The sequence below is a fragment of the Xiphophorus maculatus genome, chromosome 5 (genome assembly GCF_002775205.1).
Source record: "Xiphophorus maculatus strain JP 163 A chromosome 5, X_maculatus-5.0-male, whole genome shotgun sequence".
In the NCBI taxonomy this organism is placed as follows: Eukaryota; Metazoa; Chordata; class Actinopteri; order Cyprinodontiformes; family Poeciliidae; genus Xiphophorus; species Xiphophorus maculatus.
Genome location: NC_036447.1, coordinates 15,180,121 through 15,200,125, shown reverse-complemented (window position 1 = coordinate 15,200,125; position 20,005 = coordinate 15,180,121). Strand labels below are relative to the sequence as shown.

The following is a 20,005-nucleotide window of genomic DNA, read 5'->3' as shown; positions in this document are numbered from 1 at the left end:
CTCGCGAGACGTTAGCCCAGTCATCACCAAGCGGGGACTGCAACCTATATCTTGCTAATGGTAAAAAAAAAAAAAGATTTAAAAAATGATAAAATGCCTATTTGCTGGCTTGTCAGTGAAGAAGGTACCCATAAACCAATCCCGTTACCTCATTTACGTGCGGTTGTTGTTGGGCGAGGCCCAGAAACGACAATTAAAGACAAGAAATGCTCTCGGCAGCAAGGTACCCAACACCAGTTTGCATGCTAGCATCAGTGTGCTATATTGCTTAGAATGCTACTTACTCGATAAACATGTTGGTGCAAAAGTAGTAACGATTACTGCCAGGGTTTTGGGTCAGTAATAAAATCCTATAACAGCATAGTGGGTAACAGGTAAAGTAGGAAATTTTGGGGTGGTAAATATTTTAAGAAAATGTTTTTTTCTTTATTTATGTTTATTGGCTCTCATGCATTTCACCTGTTAAGGTGGAAAGACTTGTCTTTTTAGGGGAGGAGTGTGACTCTTTTAGGGATTGTGTTGCTGTATTTATAGTTTGGTTCTATCAGGGGTCATAATCTCTGATAACTTTAAACAGCTTTTTGCTGGAGTTGGAGTCACATAACCATATTTCATTAAAGTGGACGGAATTGGGTTAGACATAATCTCCCACCGTCAAGGTGGGTTTTAAATGTGCTATAGAAAATAGCTCCTTTGTATATCTTTGAAGTCAAGTATAAAATGTACAAAATGTGAGTGGGGAAAATGTCCAGCACCTATATTATGTTTTGTGAAGGTATAGTGATAATAATGTAGACACATTCTCTAATTGAGCTTTACCTAAATGACCGCTATCCCTTCCTTCCCAGTTGAACTGAAAGCTGAGTGCAACAAAGGTTATGTCAAAGTTAAACAGGTAAGACTGCAAAATTTTGATTCATCATGTTTGCTGAAACATTTTTTGGATTAAAATTCCTTTACTGCTTATGAACTAATTCTTACTTTCACAATTTTGTTTTTTCTTTTTTAAAGCTGGGCTTAAACCCCACCTCAGTAGACCTTGTGGTGGTGGGGAAAGGCAATGAGGTCAGAATAAAACCTGGACAGAAGCTCCATGTTGTTAATCAGCTTTACCCGTACACCATACAGTTCAAAGAAGATCTCTCTGGGCACCACAGCAGCATCAAAAGTCCAAGAGAGCAAACGTCGGAGAACAGTGATGGCCAGAAAAATGTTCAGACTCTAAAAGCTCCTAAGCAGAACACAAATGGCTCTCCATCAGTACGTCATGCAGAAAACACAAAAACAAATGTGAGGAAAAATATGTCCTTGTGCTTAAGATGTTGCTTTTATTATTTTGATTGTGTTGCAGTCTGTTGAACATGTAACAAGATTAAATTTTAAAAATTTTGATTCCTCATATGTTGTAGGAAAATGTCGGACATTGGAGCCAAGGTCTGAAAACTTCAATGCAAGATCCTCAGATGCAGGTCGGTACCTTAAAAAATGATGTAAAACCTCGGTCATGCTTTCCCACAGCCTAATTTGTACCTTGAAGTGAAACTTTCTCTGCTTTTCAGGTTTACAAGGATGATAAGGTTGTTGTGATTACAGACAAATACCCCAAAGCTCGCTACCACTGGTTAGTCCTTCCATGGCAGTCGATTCCCAGCCTGAAGGCTTTACGTGGAGAGCACTGTGATCTTCTGAAACACATGCAGCAGGTTGCTGACCGCATGATCCAGCAGTGCCCAGATTCCAGCACACTTCGGTTCCGGTCAGGTTACCACGCTATCCCAAGTATGAGGTAAGCAAAGGCTGTGTTATTACTCCTGTTACCTAGCAATGTGACTGCTGTTGGTAAAAACCTGAACAGCTAATGACTGTTTTTTTCAGTCATTAGCTGTTTATTTACATGATATTGGCTTCATATTTTCAGATAAACTTGTAAAGTCTACTGGAATACAACATGTCTCTCGGCCTTTACAAACAGTGTTCTGTTTCTACACTTAAATTTTTGAAATCTTTAAATGTCTTTTTAGTTTATTATATCAGGAAAATATACATTTCATGTTGGTCATAAACTTCACCAACATGTTCATGTTCACAAAAGATATTTATGTTAATGCCTGATCTGATCGAACAGATAAAGAAATGCTTATTTACTTTCTTTTACAGTCACATCCACCTCCATGTGATCAGCCAGGACTTTGACTCTCCTTGCTTGAAGAACAAGAAGCACTGGAACTCTTTTACAACGGAGTATTTCATTGATTCTGATGGTGGGAATACATTTATGTCTGTTACCATTTTATGCATATTTCACTGTATTTAATAGCTTAACTACAGTATTTGAAAGAATGCATACTCTATTTTTCCCCCCCAACAGATGTTATTCAGATGCTTGAGACATGTGGAAAAGTCACTGTTAAAGAAGGTTCCAGTGAATTGTTGAAACTACCTCTCCGCTGCCATGTGTGCCACAAAGAGTTTCCTACAATACCTTCTCTGAAGGAACACTTGAAATCTCACTTTCCCAGATAATTATGTGACCTTAACATAGAAGTAAACACATGTTTAATGGTGTTTAGTGCATTTTTCTAAAATGTTGTTTTGCATTAAGTGCTGTAATTATGCAAGTTGAAAACTTGTCACTTGTTTTGTACATTTTTGAAAATGTACAAAAAAATATGCTTGTCTAGAGTGCACTGGTCAGTCCTAAGTCAAATGTTGATCCACTCTAACTTTATTTTTGTTTGTACACTTCATTTTCAGATAGGTTTAGTTCTTCATTCTGATACAATAAACGTTTTCTAGAGACTTTATACACTTTTCTTCAACTCCTGTATTATGTTCTGAAAGAAAACAGTTTTATGCCATCCTTAAGGAAGAAGTTCTGGCCGTTTGAAATGCTTTAGGTCTATAGATAACTTGCTGTTTTTCACAGTGAAAATCTAAAAAAGTATTTGTATTACTTCAGATATGCTGTGCTTTAAAAATTACATTTATAGTTGTCAGATAATACTAGAACTATTAAGAGGTGCTTTATTAATATTCAGAATGTATACAAATGCATACAAATTCATTACAATTTGGCCTTACATCACTTATTTACTTTGCAACCATCACAGGAATTGAGTGATTTCCAATTTGACAATACTTATTTACCAAGTTTAATCAAATAAGATAATTTAGCCTTAACTGCAAGTAATGATCACATGCTGGAGCTTTATTATTCTTACTATTATGACAACTAATGATTCTATCTTTCTCTATGTGCTTAATCCTGTTTTGGGGGTGCTGTATATCGAAGTGCGTTTTTAACCCCAGACAACTACTCGATTGGAGAGTGAACAGAACCTTGCTAAAAAATATAACTGAATCAAGAAGTAAAAATAATACCATCCTTAAACTTGTATTTACATACATAATTCTTGCAATATCATTCTAAACTTAGGACCTAGTTGAACAAGACAGATACTGTACTGTACATTCCCGTTCTAAAGGGAAACAGAATAGACATGCCGTTGTCGCCCTCTAGTGGTAACATTTCCAAACAGCAATTTCAGGGGAAAAATGGTACAGACCGTAGCCAAAAGTTTCTGAAGTTAATGCTACCATTGCGTCACTCTGTGTAAATTCAAATTAAATAAATGAAAAACCGCATTTTAAAAGGAAGGAAAAGTTACAGATGGCCCGTACGGGGATCGAACCCGCGACCTTGGCGTTATTAGCACCACGCTCTAACCAACTGAGCTAACCGGCCATGTTATTGGGTAGTCAACTATATGTTTAAATACCTGAATGTTGTGGTGAACAGACATTTTTAGGCTGTAACAGATGTGGGGCTGAGCTGAAGGTTCACCTTACAGCAGGACTACAGCCCTAAAACATTCTTGAAACTAACTTGACTGCGGTGGAGCTAAGGGAAAATGGATGTCACACTTTTCAGATTGTCTTTAAGACAAATACAAATGATATACCTGTATCTCATTTCATTTTGCTTCAAAATTATCCATTGATATGTGTTGCCTAGTGACGTATATTTTGATTCAGATAAATGAAAGTTTGTAGTAAAAAATTTCAAGGGATTTCAAAACTTTTGCAATGAACTCCATATTTATCTTTTTATGCTGCCACATGAAAGCTTCATCACAAAGCTTAGCACACATTTTTCCTCTAGTAATCATTGTTTTGCGCGTAAATAAGTGAAAACAGTACAGTATGTTCCTAAAGAATTTATTAGACAAAAACATTGTAGCATATTTACTGAATTTCTTGACTGATGGACAAAAAAAGATCTCTATTTCAATAAATGCAAGCTCCTGCGTACTGATACATTGTCTCTGTGTAATAGTGCAGGTCTAATTGCCAGCACAACAGTCCTGAATACAATGGTTATATTAATTTTATTTCTCACATGTTATCAAAGCAAAATATATGTGTAGGCTATATTACCACAGTAATTTTTTACACTTAGTCAATCAGCGGCAGGTCGCATTATGGCAGAATCAATGTTCAGAGTTGAACACTCGTTAGTCTTTTAACTGGTCATTAAGTAAAACTCTGATATGACAAACATAGAGGTTGCATTTCATCATCTCCTGAGGCTCAGTTCCCTGTCATCCTCGTCTGGCACCAGCAGATGCTCACTCGGTGAATGAGCATCATCTCCTATACTCTGCAGAAAGTACTCCTCACTTTCACAGCTCTGCGTACTATTCACACAGTTTTTGGCCCTGACTTGTTCCAGTTCGGCGCTGTCACTGGCATTACTGTCTTCTGTGCTCTTGCTTTCAGTGCTGCTATCGTTGCTGTCGCTTGTCTCCTGGCTCTCCTGGCTTTCACTGCTGCTGCTGTCAGTGCTGTCGCTTGAAGCAGCTGAAACATCGCTGCTGTCACTGGCGTCTGCGCTGTCGCTGGTGGTGTCGCTGCCGTCGGTGGACTTTTCCAACAGAGGTTGCTTGGTGCGGATCTGAACTTTCTTGGTGTGAGTTGGCTGTTTACCGCTCAGCTCGTTGTTCAGGAGTCCTGGGTGACCTGTGACCTCTGTGCTCGTGTTGTCTTCTCCACTTCCTTCTTTGATGACACTTGGAAACACTCTCACCCAACTCTGCTGCAGGGTTTAAAGGAAGCCCAGGTTTACATCGGTGCAATTATGGTTTAGTTTAAAATCAAGAACGTAAAATATGTTTTCTACAACCTTTCGAACATTCTCCTCACTGCCCATGCTGTTGTCTTTGGTTTCAGCCATGGAGTCCATCTGAGCAGAGATTATGAAATGTATGAGTAATTGACAGCTATGGAGAAGATTTAGTGGGCGACTATTTTTCTTTTTCCCTTACCCCATCACTCTCATCCGACTGACTGTCGCTCTCCTCTGACGTCTGTTTTTGAAGACAGTTTTAGGTAGTCAGCACAATGTTTTATAGTAATGCAGCAAAACTAACATTATATTTGTGTTTAATTTGGGCAAAGGTTGTGTTTCTATGAATCACAGTGTCTTGCAAAAGTAATCCTTGAACTTCTTTATATTTTGTTACATTCAAAACTTCAGTGTATCTTTTTTGGCTTTGATGTGATAGATTAACACAAAGTAGGACATAATTATCAAATGGAAGAAAAATTATTTAAGGAGTTTAATATCTTTGAAAACATTGCTATTCTTCTGTTTTGTCCCCTAGACTTTCATGCTCCTAAATAAAATTTTGTGCAACCAAACTGCCTTCATTATGCACTTAAACAGTAAATGGCACAGACCAGTGAGTAACTTACTCTCAGAGCTGTTTTGTGGAGGTTGTGGGTGTTGGTTAGCAGACATTAGAAAGCAAACCATCTTATGCATGACAAGGAGTACACCAATAAATGAGGAATAAAGTTATGGAGAAATTTAAAGTTGGGTGGTTCAATAGAAACACACACAATCAAGCCCTGCTTTTTATCTGTCTATCACATCATGTCAAAAAAAGAAAAAAAAACCCTGAAAAAATGTATGTTGTTTGAAATCTTTTGCAAGATTCTTTATATAGTTTCATTTGTTGTTTCTCTGGCTCATTTACCAAGATTTGAGGTTTGCACTTTTCTTTTAACTCTAAATGTATGAAACATAAACAACATTGAGGAAATTGATGACAGTGAATATGAATGATTGACCAACACACCTTGTCCTCTGAAGTGGATTCTACTGATTCAGATTCCGAACTCTGTTTACAAAAAGACACATTTATAGCACATCATTTCAAAATGTTTTAGAGTTATGTGGCATCAATTATCCAAAATACAATTTCTTCATGGATCAAGCTCATTTCTGGAATTCAAAATATCTCACCTGGTTGGAGGTGCTTTCCTCAGAGCTCTGTATCCCAAAGAGTAAAAACAGACAACCACGTTTAACTAAAAATTGAGAATGTTTTTTTGTGAACTTAAAAAAAAAAAAAATATATATATATATATATATTTACCTGAAGCTCTGATGTGTTATTTTCAGAAGACTCTAAATCTGACAAACTTTCAGTCTGGAAAAGAAAAAAAAAGAAACCTTTATGAGCACACACCCCAGTAGTTTTAATTAGATTTAATTACACATCATGACTGTAATATCAACAACCAAAACATTCATTAAAAACCTCCTTCTTGACAAGCTCAGGCTCAGGCAGAGCTATTGCTGCATAAATGTCTGGAGACAGATATGCATCCTTGCAAACAATATAATGTCAGCAGTGGGAATTGTCTTGAGGTCTGTACCACACCTATTGTTAGCCTTCCTGCTGACTCTGTTGAAGAAGCATTTTTATGCCCATTAAGATAAGTTGTTCACAGCACTGTTAACACACAATTCTGATTAAATGTGTGCATGAAAATGTATTCCTGCTTCAGGACACTTTTTCAGGCATTAAGTGTTTTTTTCTGGGACAGTTCTTGTGGAAAGTGGAAAAAGTACTTTTAGTATCACCCTGAACTTTGTAGGTGGAGCTTAATGACGGGAGGGTGCTGAGTATTTCATATTCAAGGTCTAATTTTGCAGCGTTATATTTTCAGTCATCCCAAACTCATTTACCTTCATTTGAATTATTGGATACTCAAGATGTCAAATATTTCAGGACTTTATGTAAGCTACATATATTTACAAGGGAAACATTTTTAATTACTACCCAATCTTACATATTTTTATCTTAGGTTTCTGTAAATAGAAGTGCAAAATTCATGCCATTATTTTCTAAATAATAATGTGATATAAAGGATGTTTAGAAAACATCCTTTATATCACACACACTCTGAATCAGTGCAACTCAGTTAAAACCTGAGTTTAATATTGGAGTATAATCTGCTTATACAGTTTTCTGCTGCTTTTATGTTCTTCCTCTCTTGATGCAGAGAGCGATTCTGATCATTCTCCTCAGCTCATTGACGGAGCATGAATAAAGGGTTTTAGCCTTTTTAGCAAAGAGTAACTGGTATTACTGCTGCTTTTCTTGCATTTAATAAGCTAAAGATAAAGTTTGATTATTTTTATATCAGGAGCCACTTTGCCCCTAAGCGTAGTTTCTCCTAAATAGCAACTGTGCAAGCAGATACTTAGGAGGGATGATTCCAACTGCATTAACATTTACATTTAGTAGTAAAAACAGTCAAGCATCTCTGGGGAGGTTGAGTGTTCAGGGTAATTAAATTCAGGGAGAAGGGTGGAAATATTACTTACAGAGTTTGATTCAGACTCAGTTGATACCAAAATGTTGTGTAAAATCTGTAAAAAACAAAACAAAGAGGGACATCATCATACACTCAGGTATTCAGAAGGTTCCTGTTTTTTTATTGAGTAGCTATCTCAGAATATCTCTTCTCTTATTTCAGTTTTCTTGACACAATATATTTTTTAAAAACTAAAAGCAAAACATTAAGTAAATGTTGTCAGAAATGTTGGCCTGTTTCAAGAGTTTTGATTTTTTAAATGAGTTTTATACTTACTGGGTTAGCAAAAGCTGCTCCAATAAGGCAAAATGTTATAATGATAAGCTTCATTCTGCAACAGAAGAACACAAATGTTAGTAATAAGTTAGTGTTTATCCCTGCAACCAATTCCCGCCAGTTCATTATGGAAGCCATTCCTGCATGCAAAAAAGATAGGTTCAGTTCCAATCCATTACATTTTAATTTACTGGCAAGCCTTAACATAGTAGATAAGAAATAATAAACTAACATCTTGAATCTGCAAATCTAAATGTGAGCTAAGCAGCATTGACTTTAAAACATGTTTGAGACAGAACCACGTCTGACCAACAAACAAATGCACAGATATCAGAAATGACCAGAAATAAATTATTTCTACTATTTAAAATGAAAGCTGAATATTAAAGCACAAAGTCAAAAATAATGCCAGTAAATTGAAGATCAATTACATTTTTATACCTCAGATTGAGTCTGTGTAGGAGATTTCAGCAGCAATCCAGGTATAGTAAAGACGATGGCACTAAGTAAAATCCAATGCCTGTTCTGAGCTCCGTACCAAAGTTGGTAGTTGATGCACGATGTATGGAAATGCTACAACACTCCAAAACACCGCCGTATATATGAATCCTTAATTGGGCTCATTGCATCACTTCCTTCCGGGTCTCTCTCTCTCTCTGTGTGTGTAGCAGACACACAAAGGTGTATTTGTTCCAGAAAGTGAGCTGAAAACAAACTCAGACTGGCATGATGATGATGATGATGATGATTGCAGGGCCAAAGAAACACACATTCACTCTCATAAATTTCCTCCGCCCCCTCTCATGTCTAAAGAGAAATGTAATTTAGTCTACCAAACCATAGGTTTGTGGTCTGCAGGAAAAACAAACTCACCCACTGAGAGAAAAAGAGGGATAAGCAGCTCAGTGCAGCAAATGCTTGTTTCCGGTGAATTTTCCAACTGAAGCTTTGATTGTTTTGGCATAATAAATCACAAGGCAGAGGTAAAGTGTGGGCTACAAGTAGCTACCTGAATAATTCACAGGAAAAGCAACATTTTTGTGTTTTCTTTATTGATTGTGTCAGTGAACAAAATTGTGAGGATAATTAAAGCCTTGCAAAAATCAGGCACTTTTCTTAGGACTAATGTATCTAACCAGTACACAGGGCAAGGTATGTACTATTAAATATGACTCATTTTTAAAAATAATGCATCTACAGTACAGAGTCCCAATGGAAGCCCTTCTATTTTTTTTCTCCCCCAGGCTCATAATTACTTCCAGGATGTCCTTATATGGCTAAACCAAAAATAAGTGAACAAAATCCCATGTTTAACCCCACACTGGATTTCTTTTGAGAGGATGAAACCTGCAATTAGCCTGGATGTTCACCAGTCTGGAGAAAACCACTAAAACCACAGGGCAGGAGAGGGGTGGAGATTGATTGATGCATGTTGTGGCACACAGACCGTCAGCAATGTCTGTTCACTCCAAAGTGACAGAGTTTTAATATTGTGCCATCGTATTCAACCGCACACCTACTGCAGTGAGTGCAGATAATAAGCCTATATGGGCTTTATTACTGGGACTCTGTGTTTAATTTGATCTTGTTTGAAAAACAGGAACCTTCTCTTATGCGCATATATGTATGAGGGATTTTCATCTTTGTGCTTATGTACACCCATTACCGCACAATCAACGTTCTTCCATTAGTTGCTGTAACTAATGGAAGAGATGAAAATTTGTATTCATTCTCTCAATATCGTGTTCTGATACTCTTAAAACTGCTTTGTGTAAATATCATTTTAAAAGAACAAAATACATTATCATTTAACGTTTTAGCAAATCAAAATGGATATTGAGTGTGTAAATTATGTCAGATCTATTATGCATTTTGAAAATTATCCTGTGTTGATAAAGCCTACTTGTGGAGCAGTTTGCAACTTACTGAGCAAAGTTTTAATAGTAAAGATTTTATTTCTAAAGTTTTCAAGCGCCACAAGGTTCAGTGTTTGGATAAATTTTTTTATGTTGCTATATTTAGTGTTCTAGTGCGGTGTGGAAATGTTTGGAAAATATAGAATTTAAGTTTTCTTTGAGTAAAATTTATACCACATTCCATTCATCCATTTCCGATTTGCGGATAATGAGTCTAGCAAAGAATTGTTTGCCTCAATTTCATCCTTCAATCCCAGAAAATCCCGAAAGAGAGTTGTTTCGGGAGAGCCCTAATCAGATACCTGAGCTACCTAACCTGACTCCTCACCCTTCATCTCTAAGGGTGAGTGTAGCCCTTATGGAAGAAGCTTATTCCTTGCCTCATTCTCTAGAAGGTGTATTCATCCATCTCTCCATTTCAAATTTAAAGACTGGCCAGTATAGGAATGTCTGCTATACATTCCTTGTGAAATTGTGTAAATATAATTTAAAAAGGCAAAATTGAGATTTAATTGAAAATAAAAATTAAAAATGTGTTGTAACCCTTTTGTGTGCTGAAATGTCACCAGTAGGCAAGAAACCATAGCTGGCTGCAGTGACCTCTTTGTCAAATTCATTTTGTTATGGATTCGTAACAAATGGTGTCTGATGCTGGGAGAAAACTTAGAAAACACAAAGGGTGTTCACTGATATAAGAGAATTTTTTATGTAAAAATACAATCAGGGGAAGAAATAATTGCCTTAGCAAGTAAAATACACTGGATAAATTGTTTCCTAAAACTTAGACTTGTTTGCGTTAAAATCCCTGTTATTGATGCTATGCAGTTGCTTTGAACAGAGGCATAAATCTGAAGGTAGAGCATGATGAGAGGTCAAAACAAAAGGTTCTGTACTTGAAAATTTTCCAAGAAACATGGGCCAAATTGGTTTACTGAGGAAAATAGCCAAGCCATTTTTAACTAGGACACTCAGCTGAATCAAAAACAGTTTTGATGATATGCAAATAAGGAGGAGCTGTAAAGAAGTGCATAACACACTTAAAAATATTACAATGAGAAACTGCAGTAACAAAAATAGACAAAGATTAACCATACAAAAATGAGCATAGAATAAGTTTATTATACTCTATACTTAGTTTTCTTCAAAGCAGTATACAGGCTAGATAAATCAGATATGCATAAAAAATTTGTAAGAATACCATTTTTATCAATCATTTAATCTTCTACTTATTTTCACCATGTAAGTCTCCTGTATAGTCTGTTAAACCCAATCAGTGGGACGGCTGCACGTTCTTTTATCCCCGACAGTGTTTTCCTGCTCTTTCATTCTGTAATGACCCAGCATTAGATGAAGTTGTTAAATTGTTACTGTTTGCGTAAAGCAGCTTTTTCTAAAACACATACACATACACTGCTTTTACAAACTCACTTGGCCATATGAGGCTTATTCTCTAAGCAAATGCACAAAACAATAGTTGCACCTGCAGGTTCTGCTCTGGGAGTGATATTAAAGATTATGTCCATCCTGTTTTCCGTCATCTGTCAATGTTGCTTAATATTCTTCAGGAGTGCAGTGTTGGTATGCAGTGACATCTAGTGGCCAACATTTGCAGTGTTCGACTGAATTCTGTCAAAAAAAATCCAGACCAGATGAACTTTACCTTGCTTCCACATTTTACAGTCACAAATGTCCATGTATTTTATTGGTATTTTATTATTTTTGTAACAAACCAACATAAAATAGTGCTAATATAACACTGATCTTTTTCCCATTCTTCTTTGTAAACCACCTTGAGCTCACTGAGGATTAAATGGACAGTGTGCATGAACATGGCTATAATCTTCCACTTAGCCTTACAAGAACAAGTGGGAATAAGAAATGGATGAATGGACAGATGGATGGATGGATGGATGGATGGATGGATGGATGGATGGATGGATGGGTATTGAGTAGTTTGCACCACTACTCATAAAATTAGCATAAATATATTGATGTTTGCTGTTTTAATGTAACAAAATATGAAAACTTCATGCAGCAGGAACACTGAAAGATGAAACAACATACATACACTTTGGTCCTAGATGAGACATTGGCAATTACATTACTTAATGTACCTATGTGCTACAGGTGAAATGAAAACACATATAAATTGTTTTTAAACTTCTTGTGCTTTGGAGAAAATAATGTTAATTTTTTTAGGAAGTTGACCAAGCTTAGGTTCAGTTTTGGATGCCCCCATGTTACCCTTTGTGCAACCCAAAGACCCTCCCAAAGCAGTGGCATCCCGGACCTTAAAAAAAAAACAACTCCTGTGTTCATTTCAGCTTGAGCAGGACAGTGAGTGCAGCATTGCATACAAAAGGACAGCTTCACGGGTTCAACATCAGCAAGTTCTGGTGTTTTTTCAGGACTCTCAATTTCCTTGTTCCAGCAAAAGGCAGGTAAAATCTATTTGCAAGTATTTGTGATTCTTTTCTTCAAAGCAGGCTAAAGGTGAGTAAAAAAGAAGATATTAAAAAACATTAAGTGAAACTGCTGAATGATGTTTTCAGTGCCTCTGGCCTTGTTAAAATGTTACCTCATTTAAGAAAGGTTGGTGGACTTTGCTATTCCACTGAAAGTCACATCTTGTGGTATTGCTTTTGTGCATGACAGCACAGCTGATTCACAATTAACATTGTAATTTACTAATATACTGTTGATAGTAAAATAAAAAGCTACATATATGGAGTAATGCACAAATTTCACACAAATTACAATGACATATTTTATATTGAATAGTTTCAAAAAAGATCATGTTCATTTTGAAATAATGTGAGGTGTATTTTTATTTACTAGGTGATATAAGTAGAGTTTTCATACATTTAATGCATTTTTACACACATACCCCTGTTGCTTTTCCATGTGTCAGCCTTATTTCACTCAGCCACAAAGCTTTAATTCCACTGGACAGATCCACTGATGTCTGTATTGTTTCCGTCCTGGCACTGACTTTGTTGATTTAGTCAACGTTTTCCAGTCTGGTAGCTTCTGATGTTTACTTTACCCCTGAATGTGACTTTTGAGAGTGAGGCCTATCTACTGGGCCAGTAGCTGTGACAACAGTGGAGTACCAAGTTGCTGGCTGCATACACATGCAGCATTCTGTTTTAGTCTGGAAAAACAAAATACAAGTTGAAGTCTTGTAGAAAGTCAGCTTTACTGTGAATTTCAATTTGTTTCTTTGACTAAAGGTTTCCACTCTTTGTGATGTTTCAGATATGAGGGTCTCCTTGATATTCATTTTCTTTCTAGGTGCAACGTTTGCTCCATCTGTGAGTAGCAAAGTATTACATCCCTTTCTTTATCAAGTGACACGTTTTTAAAAAATATAGTGTGAAGATAAAATGCATGCTCATTTTGGGATGAATTATCAATATACCTGTTATGATTAGGTGACATGTAAATCTCATGGAAAACAAGATGGAATGCAGGAGACGTCACACTCGGCCACAGAAAAGGTAAACTCTCATACAAAACACAACAGGTTTGAGCAAAAATCCATCAGATATTTTAACACTGCAATGTTCTTGGTAAATGTTCAACTGGATTGTACTGAGGGTTATCAGGGTAAATGAGCTGAGTATAAATGCATGCCATAGATGAGATTTTTAATAGTTTGGTACTACTTTGTTTTGGTTAATATAATTTTATCCCACTAAAATATGCAAGTTAGTGGTTGTAACATCATAAATTGTGAACAATTGAAAACAACACAAATATGTTTGCAAAGCACTGTAAATTGGATGTTTTCTTCTCTCTCCTGGTTAAGGATGTCATCACGATGGAGGGCAACAGGCCACAGATCTCTTCCACTTTGGCCAACATTGAGGCTAGCAGTCAGGAACCGGAAGATGAGGAAGTGAGCTCTGCGTATGATACTAATACCAACAAAGAGGGAGAAGAAGTGGAAGAAAAAATAGAGAAACGCACAGCAGTGCTTTTGAGTGAAGAAGAACTGGTAGGTCTTTTGACGAAGGAAGCAGAAGAAGATGAAGAAGCAGAAGAAATAGATGAGGTAACAATGATGGACGAAAATAAGGCTAACGACAGTTCAAAAGCAGTGAAAATGTTAAAATATGAGGCAAAAAAGAAAGAAGATAGTGAAGAAAAAGAGGCCAAAGCAAAAGATAAGGCTGAAAAACCTGCATTCAAGCTGACTGAAAGAAGTGGTCCGGTGGGCGTACTGGAGGAAACAGAGAGCAGCACAGAATCAGAACTTCCAGTGAACCTTGATTATGCTACTGACAGTGGAATATTAATACCTGCTCAGGTGGAATCAGAAGATCTCAACCCATCAACTGAAAACCAAGAGTCTCCATCAAAAAAGGATCTTCAATATACTAAGAAAGAGGTGGGTGAGAAAGAACTTCTCATGCAAGACATGCCATCCCCTGAAGCAGGAGACAGGGAAGAAATGACTGATCAGAGCAAGGATTCATCGACCAAATCAAAAGAAAAACATGCCAGTAAGGAAAAACTAGAGGCAACCATGGACCATCAAGAATTTCAAAGCAACGTTGGGCTTATTTCTGGTCTACGACGGTCTGAAAAGGAAAAAGGGAAGGATGAGAGTGACAGTGGAGCTTTCTCTAAGAGAAAGACAAAGAAACAGAAGAAAAACAAGAGACCCAGGAAGCACTCTCCACAAAGGAATGAAACACATCCTATACAAGACCAGGGCCAACTGAACAGTGAGGAGTCTGAGGGCAGCAGCACTGACAATGTAGTTCACAAAGCTAAGAGGAAATGGAACGGAAAATGGGTAAAAGTATTTGTAAATTTGCTGTCCTTAAGGTGGCTAACCAATGTTTTCTATTCAGTAAGGCACAAGAAAAAAATTCTGGGATAAATACTTGAGAGACACTGGGTTTTATCACTCTTATTTTGACCATTCAGATAGGACATTTCAGTTAAAAAATAGCCTACTATATAAAGGTACAGCAAAGAGTATCTTATGGCATAATCAAGGAAACAAGCAGATCTAACACAGGTCTATGTAGAACTGCCAGAGGTGTAAGTTATAAAAAAGCTAATTCAACTAAAACTGTGGTTAGGAACATAATACAGCTATACACACAAAGTGAATAAAACCCCCTTTCTGATCCAGTCAGTAGTGAGGATTCATGAGGAAATTGGATAGCATTACCATATCAAGGTTTAAAAGATAAAGAATGAATCTGCCCATTATATTGTCATCAAAAGTGACTTGTCAATGCTGTGCTATTTCACAACATGATGCTATTGTAGATAGCATTATGATTACTTTTTTATTTACATATCATTTTCTCTAGGGTCCCTTAGTGGGGGTGAATCCAGTGCAGATCAGAGGGTCAGTGGATTTGTATCCTCGGTCCAGGTCCTTTTTGAGTGGGGACATACATCTTTCACGAACTCCACCAGGTTTGTGTTTAATGCTTGATTATTTTTCATAAAAAAAGAAAAAAATTATAATATTCATTTGATGTTAATCGCAACTAAGTTGTAAGAAGTACAACTTAGAAGTAAGAAATAGCATTTCCCATCAAGCAAATTTATATGGACTACATACGGATTTGGCTCAGACCAGATGTGTGTTAAATGAGCCTTGTGCTCTTTATAGGCTTCTCAGATCAGACCAACTTATAACTTAAATTTGTGCAATTTGAAATATCTTCAATTAAATTATAAGAATTTCCATTGTTTTTATTCAGCTATATTTTTGACACCTGGTGAATGTGCTTATTGTAAATGATTTATACTTCTAACTTTAAAGACAAAAATCCAAGAGGATAATGTATAACCTAAAAAGTGCTTTTATAAATTTTAAAACAAAGGCAAAAGTCTTAAGAAACGGTTAATCGTAAGTGGTTGACACTATAAATTTGATATATAAACTTAGTTGAGTTACTTTTAAATGGAAACTTTAAAAACCAAAATATATAATGATGGAAGATAAAATGAACAGTGTTTATCCTGTGGACTAAAATGTCTTCCATGGTCTCTGACCAGCAGTGTTCACCACCCAGTGACTAATGCCTTATCCCAACAGTCTCACAGGGAATCTGCTGACTGGACCACTTTGGTCCAACTTCCACATGAATAGTGCCTGCATGGCTTCATAGTCACTGCCAAAACAAAGTTCTGCAGGATTAATATGGAGCTCCATAGCTTAAGGAGTGAATCAGGTAGATGGGTATGAAATTAATGACTGTACCAGCTCTAATGATAGAGGAATGTAGGTGATGCAGCCAGTAACTACTCACTGGTTTCCACAAGAAGAACCATCCATAAAATAAGCCATTTTGTTGTAATTCTGATGTATGGTTAACAAATGGAGTTTTTGCATTTTCTTCTAGATCCATGTGACAATTTTCGGTGCAAGCGAGGAAAGACATGTAAACTGGATGCGGATAGTAAACCTGGATGTGTGTGTCAAGACCCATTAGAGTGCCCAAGCAGCATGAATACATTTGAACATGTAAGTATGTGCAAAATACTACTGATTCAACTGGAGAGTCTCATCATTAAAGGTCTTTATGTCTGTTCAGGTTTGTGGGACAGATAACAAAACATATGATACGTCGTGTGAGCTTTTTGCTACTAAGTGTAACTTGGAGGGCACAAAGAGAGGCTACAAGCTTCATCTGGACTACACTGGCCCATGCAAATGTGAGGACTAGGCAGGTCTCTGTTGAAGAAAACTTTTGGGGGAAACCTTTGAACTGTTTGTTGTGTGTCCTCCTCTCTCAGTAATTCCTCAGTGTGTGAAGAATGAACTGGTCCAGTTTCCTCTGCGAATGAGAGATTGGCTAAAAAACGTGCTTCTGCAGCTCTATGAGCATGACTCCATTTCCCCGGGCTTCCTCACCCCAAAACAGCGTCTTAGAGTAAGACACACAACTTTTCTGTAACGGAAGCTTGTTCTTCTCTTTTTGAGTTTGAATGTATCTTTTTTTTTCATTTTAGACCAGCATTTTCTTAGCAAGAAACATTATTTACCACCACACTTTGACATTTCTTGCCCCATACTAGGATAGTGCAGGTATTAACAATGTCAACAGACCATAGCAAGACCTTGAAAAATTCATAAAAACCTTCACCTGATTCAGACTTGTGTTGTTTTTATTGACCTTGTAACTGACTTTTTTTATTTTCTATAAATTTTTTTAAGAGAAACATCAGCTGTAGATTTGTTGTTTGTTTGAAAGTTATCTGTTTTTTGTTTCATTTTTGAAGGCGAAGAAAATCTTTGAAAACGAGAGACGTCTTCACGCTGGCAATCACTCTGTTGAGCTCCTTGCGCAGGACTTTGAAAAGAACTACAACATGTATATATATCCGGTTCACTGGCAGTTTGCTCAGCTGGACCAGCATCCTTCTGACAGGTACATTTTCACCATCCATGCTTCACTCACAGCTAATTGGGACAAATGTTTCCAAAAGCGAAATGAAAGTTTGGGTTTAGAAATAAAGAAAAATACTCTGTAGTATTTGCTTCTTTAGTCCAAATTAAACAAAGAAATATTTGTCTTTATTTCAAATTGAATTAATTAAATAATCCCAACATAGTGTATGCTAGGAATCCATTTTGTTAAATAATTCACAATAAAAGATGATCAGTTTAATCAAAATTACTACCAATCTTGGTATTACATTTAAAGCAAAAGCTGGATTTTATTGCTTATGAACAAAGCTGCTTCTTCATATGTTCTCAATATTCTTTCGCTCAAAAATAATTTGCCTTTGACATTTTAAATTGGTGAATGCATCTCTTTTTGTGTTCTTTTAACAAATTGTTTGTATTTCCCTAGAACTATGTAAAATCCTGCTATTGTATAATTTCTAATTGGTAAGATGTACACTTTTGAGAGCCACTGTTCCTGTGTATTTCACAAAAGAAAAGAACACGTTTTTGTTGTCAATGTTTTTTGTTGCATTAACAACAAAAACATGTGATTACTTAAACTATATCTGATCAGCGTGATAAAAATCCACCCGCTGTTCATCCTGTGCAGGTCCCTGTCCCACTCAGAGCTGGCCCCACTCAGGGTTCCCCTGGTGCCGATGGAGCACTGCACCTCTGTCTTCTTCCAGGAGTGTGATGCTGACAAGGACAAACAAGTTACCCTGAAAGAGTGGACCTCCTGCTTTGGCATCAAAGATGGTGAGAGCATTACCACTTATGAAACTATATCATTTACTGTGAGCTTGAATATTATAATTTTTTTTTTTTTTTTTACCTATGATTATGTTCTAATCACAGGTAGGGTGAAGATTTTACCAAATGTTCCTATATGTTTATCCTGTCTCCAGCTAATTGTCAATACATGAACATATGTCAATATATATCAGTCCGGCTCACTGTTCTCTGTAAACCTATTTCTCCACAGAGGATGTGGACGTCAACCTGCTTTTCTGAGTTTCACCTCTGCTCTCACCTCCCACTGAGAATTTTGGAAACTTTTAAAGACATTTTCCACACAAGGAATAGCAAAGTGTTGGTAATCATTGTTGTTACCCTGCGTTAGGGTGAAGGCGGTCAATTAATTATTTTAGGGAATTTGTAGCTTAGAGCAATACATTTATTTCCGAGAATGTTATATTTGATTTTAGCTAGTGTTGTCCAAATACTGTTTTCTATTGCATTCCACACGGGGGTAAAGTTTATGCATTAACAGAGAAGAGATTGTACACTTTGTGATGCTGAGATTAAAATAATATACTGTATGTAGAGTGAATTAGAGTAGAGTTAATCATTAAAATTACTTAAAGTTAGTGTAATTTCAAACCCTTATGTTATGATACTACTGTAAATGTGTATCTGTGTCACGTAACATGTTAGTAAATGTCTTGTGATTTTATGTTTTTTGAGTAAAAGCTTAATTGGTTACAAAAAAAAACCCGTCACAAAAAGATCACAGACTATTTCTCTGCATCCTGTCATTACTGAAAAGCTGTTATTTTCTCTGATGTCCTGAAATAAAGTTGTTTTCACACTTGGGTGGGTCCCAGTTGGTAGGCACCAGCGTATGCTTTTATAATTGAAAGCTTTCTTTTCAAATTTAACGCTCAGACTTGCATGCTGTATTTACACCACTATCTCAACAAAATGCTGAAGTCAGTTTTTTTAATCTTATCTAGAGAAGACTGAAAAGATTTTTGGTAACAGAAAATGCACTGAGCTTCCTCATTTGAAGTAGCAATTATTACTTGCTACTTTTTGTCCATCAGACCTTATGACCGCATGTAAAGTCAGAATTTGCTTTTGAAAGCTCTAATTTCAGGATTAGTTTTACTACACTATAGTTTTTACTCTCAATTAATATTATAATGAAGCACAGATATGTTAACTTGTGTAAAATCTCAACCCACTGTGAGTAACTTCACTGAATGAAGAACAATACTTTAACATAAAATTAATTAAACATGCAATTTATGTTAAAGTGACACCTTTTGTTTTTACTCAAGCTTTGTTGTTTTAATGTTGATTTCTATCTGCTGAGGCTGATGAGCCATTTGAGAGTAGTGAATATACAATAAGCTATGCATTGCTACTGGAAGTATTTTACCCTTTAATAAAAGGTACACATTAATTGCAATAGGTGTTAGTATCAGACGTTTATGAAAATAAAATATGAAGAAGTGTTTCTTCCACTTAAAATGTGTCATTTTGTAAATATGTTATTTGTTTCTATTACTTTTTTTTTATTTTAGTCTTTAAAATACCAGAACATGCACATAACTTTAAATTTTGTGCATCTGTTTATATCATTGTTAAATAATGAATGATCAAAACAGATGAGCAGTTTCTAAGAACTTAATTAGTCTTTTTGGTCTTACATGCCTACTCTTTACTCTTACTAGAGTGCAATTTTTGGCTACTTTGCCCATCTCTGATAGGTTGTTAAGAAGGAATCCTGTTTCTGGCAATATACTTGAACATTTTTCAGTTTTCTGTTCGACTGCATGACACTAATGTATGTCTTCAACAACAATAGGTTTGAAACTGCAAGTCACTCATCCGTGGTTTTGGCTGCCAGTTAATCCTAAATAATGGTTCTCTGTAAAGCAACAAACCCAAAGAAGAAACCTTAGTCATGGTGATAGCAGTGTGTTGTTGTTTT

The 20,005-nt window shown here is 36.3% G+C and overlaps 3 protein-coding genes and 1 non-coding gene across 6 annotated transcripts; 2 read left to right on the top strand and 2 right to left on the bottom strand.

Annotated features, from left to right (window-relative positions):
• Window positions 1-10: 10 nt before the first annotated feature.
• aptx (aprataxin) lies at window positions 11-2,804 on the top strand. Of its 2 annotated transcripts, none has more exons than XM_023334295.1 (7): window positions 11-223; window positions 849-895; window positions 1,012-1,260; window positions 1,410-1,469; window positions 1,560-1,786; window positions 2,158-2,261; window positions 2,369-2,804. In XM_023334295.1, the coding sequence occupies exons 1-7, from the start codon at window positions 58-60 to the stop codon at window positions 2,521-2,523; spliced, it is 1,008 nt and encodes a 335-aa protein (XP_023190063.1). In that variant the 5' UTR covers window positions 11-57; the 3' UTR covers window positions 2,524-2,804. The 2 variants fall into 2 exon arrangements, with proteins under 2 accessions (XP_023190063.1, XP_014327294.2); XM_014471808.2 differs by having other exon boundaries at window positions 1,012-1,290.
• Window positions 2,805-3,671: 867 nt separating this feature from the next.
• trnai-aau lies at window positions 3,672-3,745 on the bottom strand. Its single transcript has one exon. It is a non-coding gene; the product is annotated as a tRNA-Ile (tRNA).
• A 456-nt stretch (window positions 3,746-4,201) lies between these two features.
• LOC102219073 (lisH domain-containing protein C1711.05-like) lies at window positions 4,202-8,624 on the bottom strand. 2 transcript variants are annotated; one of them, XM_023333453.1, is made up of 9 exons: window positions 8,386-8,624; window positions 7,945-7,999; window positions 7,679-7,723; window positions 6,441-6,494; window positions 6,308-6,334; window positions 6,141-6,182; window positions 5,325-5,366; window positions 5,183-5,242; window positions 4,202-5,092 (listed from the first exon to the last, which is right to left on the bottom strand). In XM_023333453.1, exons 2-9 carry the CDS (start codon window positions 7,996-7,998, stop codon window positions 4,577-4,579), a joined length of 840 nt encoding a protein of 279 aa, XP_023189221.1. In that variant the 5' UTR covers window position 7,999; window positions 8,386-8,624; the 3' UTR covers window positions 4,202-4,576. The 2 variants fall into 2 exon arrangements, with proteins under 2 accessions (XP_023189221.1, XP_023189220.1); XM_023333452.1 differs by having other exon boundaries at window positions 4,202-5,095; window positions 8,386-8,621.
• A 3,589-nt stretch (window positions 8,625-12,213) lies between these two features.
• LOC102219334 (SPARC-like protein 1) lies at window positions 12,214-18,879 on the top strand. The gene is made up of 11 exons (XM_023333334.1): window positions 12,214-12,301; window positions 13,119-13,174; window positions 13,295-13,360; window positions 13,672-14,664; window positions 15,194-15,302; window positions 16,238-16,359; window positions 16,430-16,550; window positions 16,632-16,768; window positions 17,118-17,266; window positions 17,897-18,045; window positions 18,272-18,879. Exons 2-11 carry the CDS (start codon window positions 13,121-13,123, stop codon window positions 18,298-18,300), a joined length of 1,929 nt encoding a protein of 642 aa, XP_023189102.1. The 5' UTR covers window positions 12,214-12,301; window positions 13,119-13,120; the 3' UTR covers window positions 18,301-18,879.
• The last annotated feature ends 1,126 nt before the right edge of the window (window positions 18,880-20,005 follow it).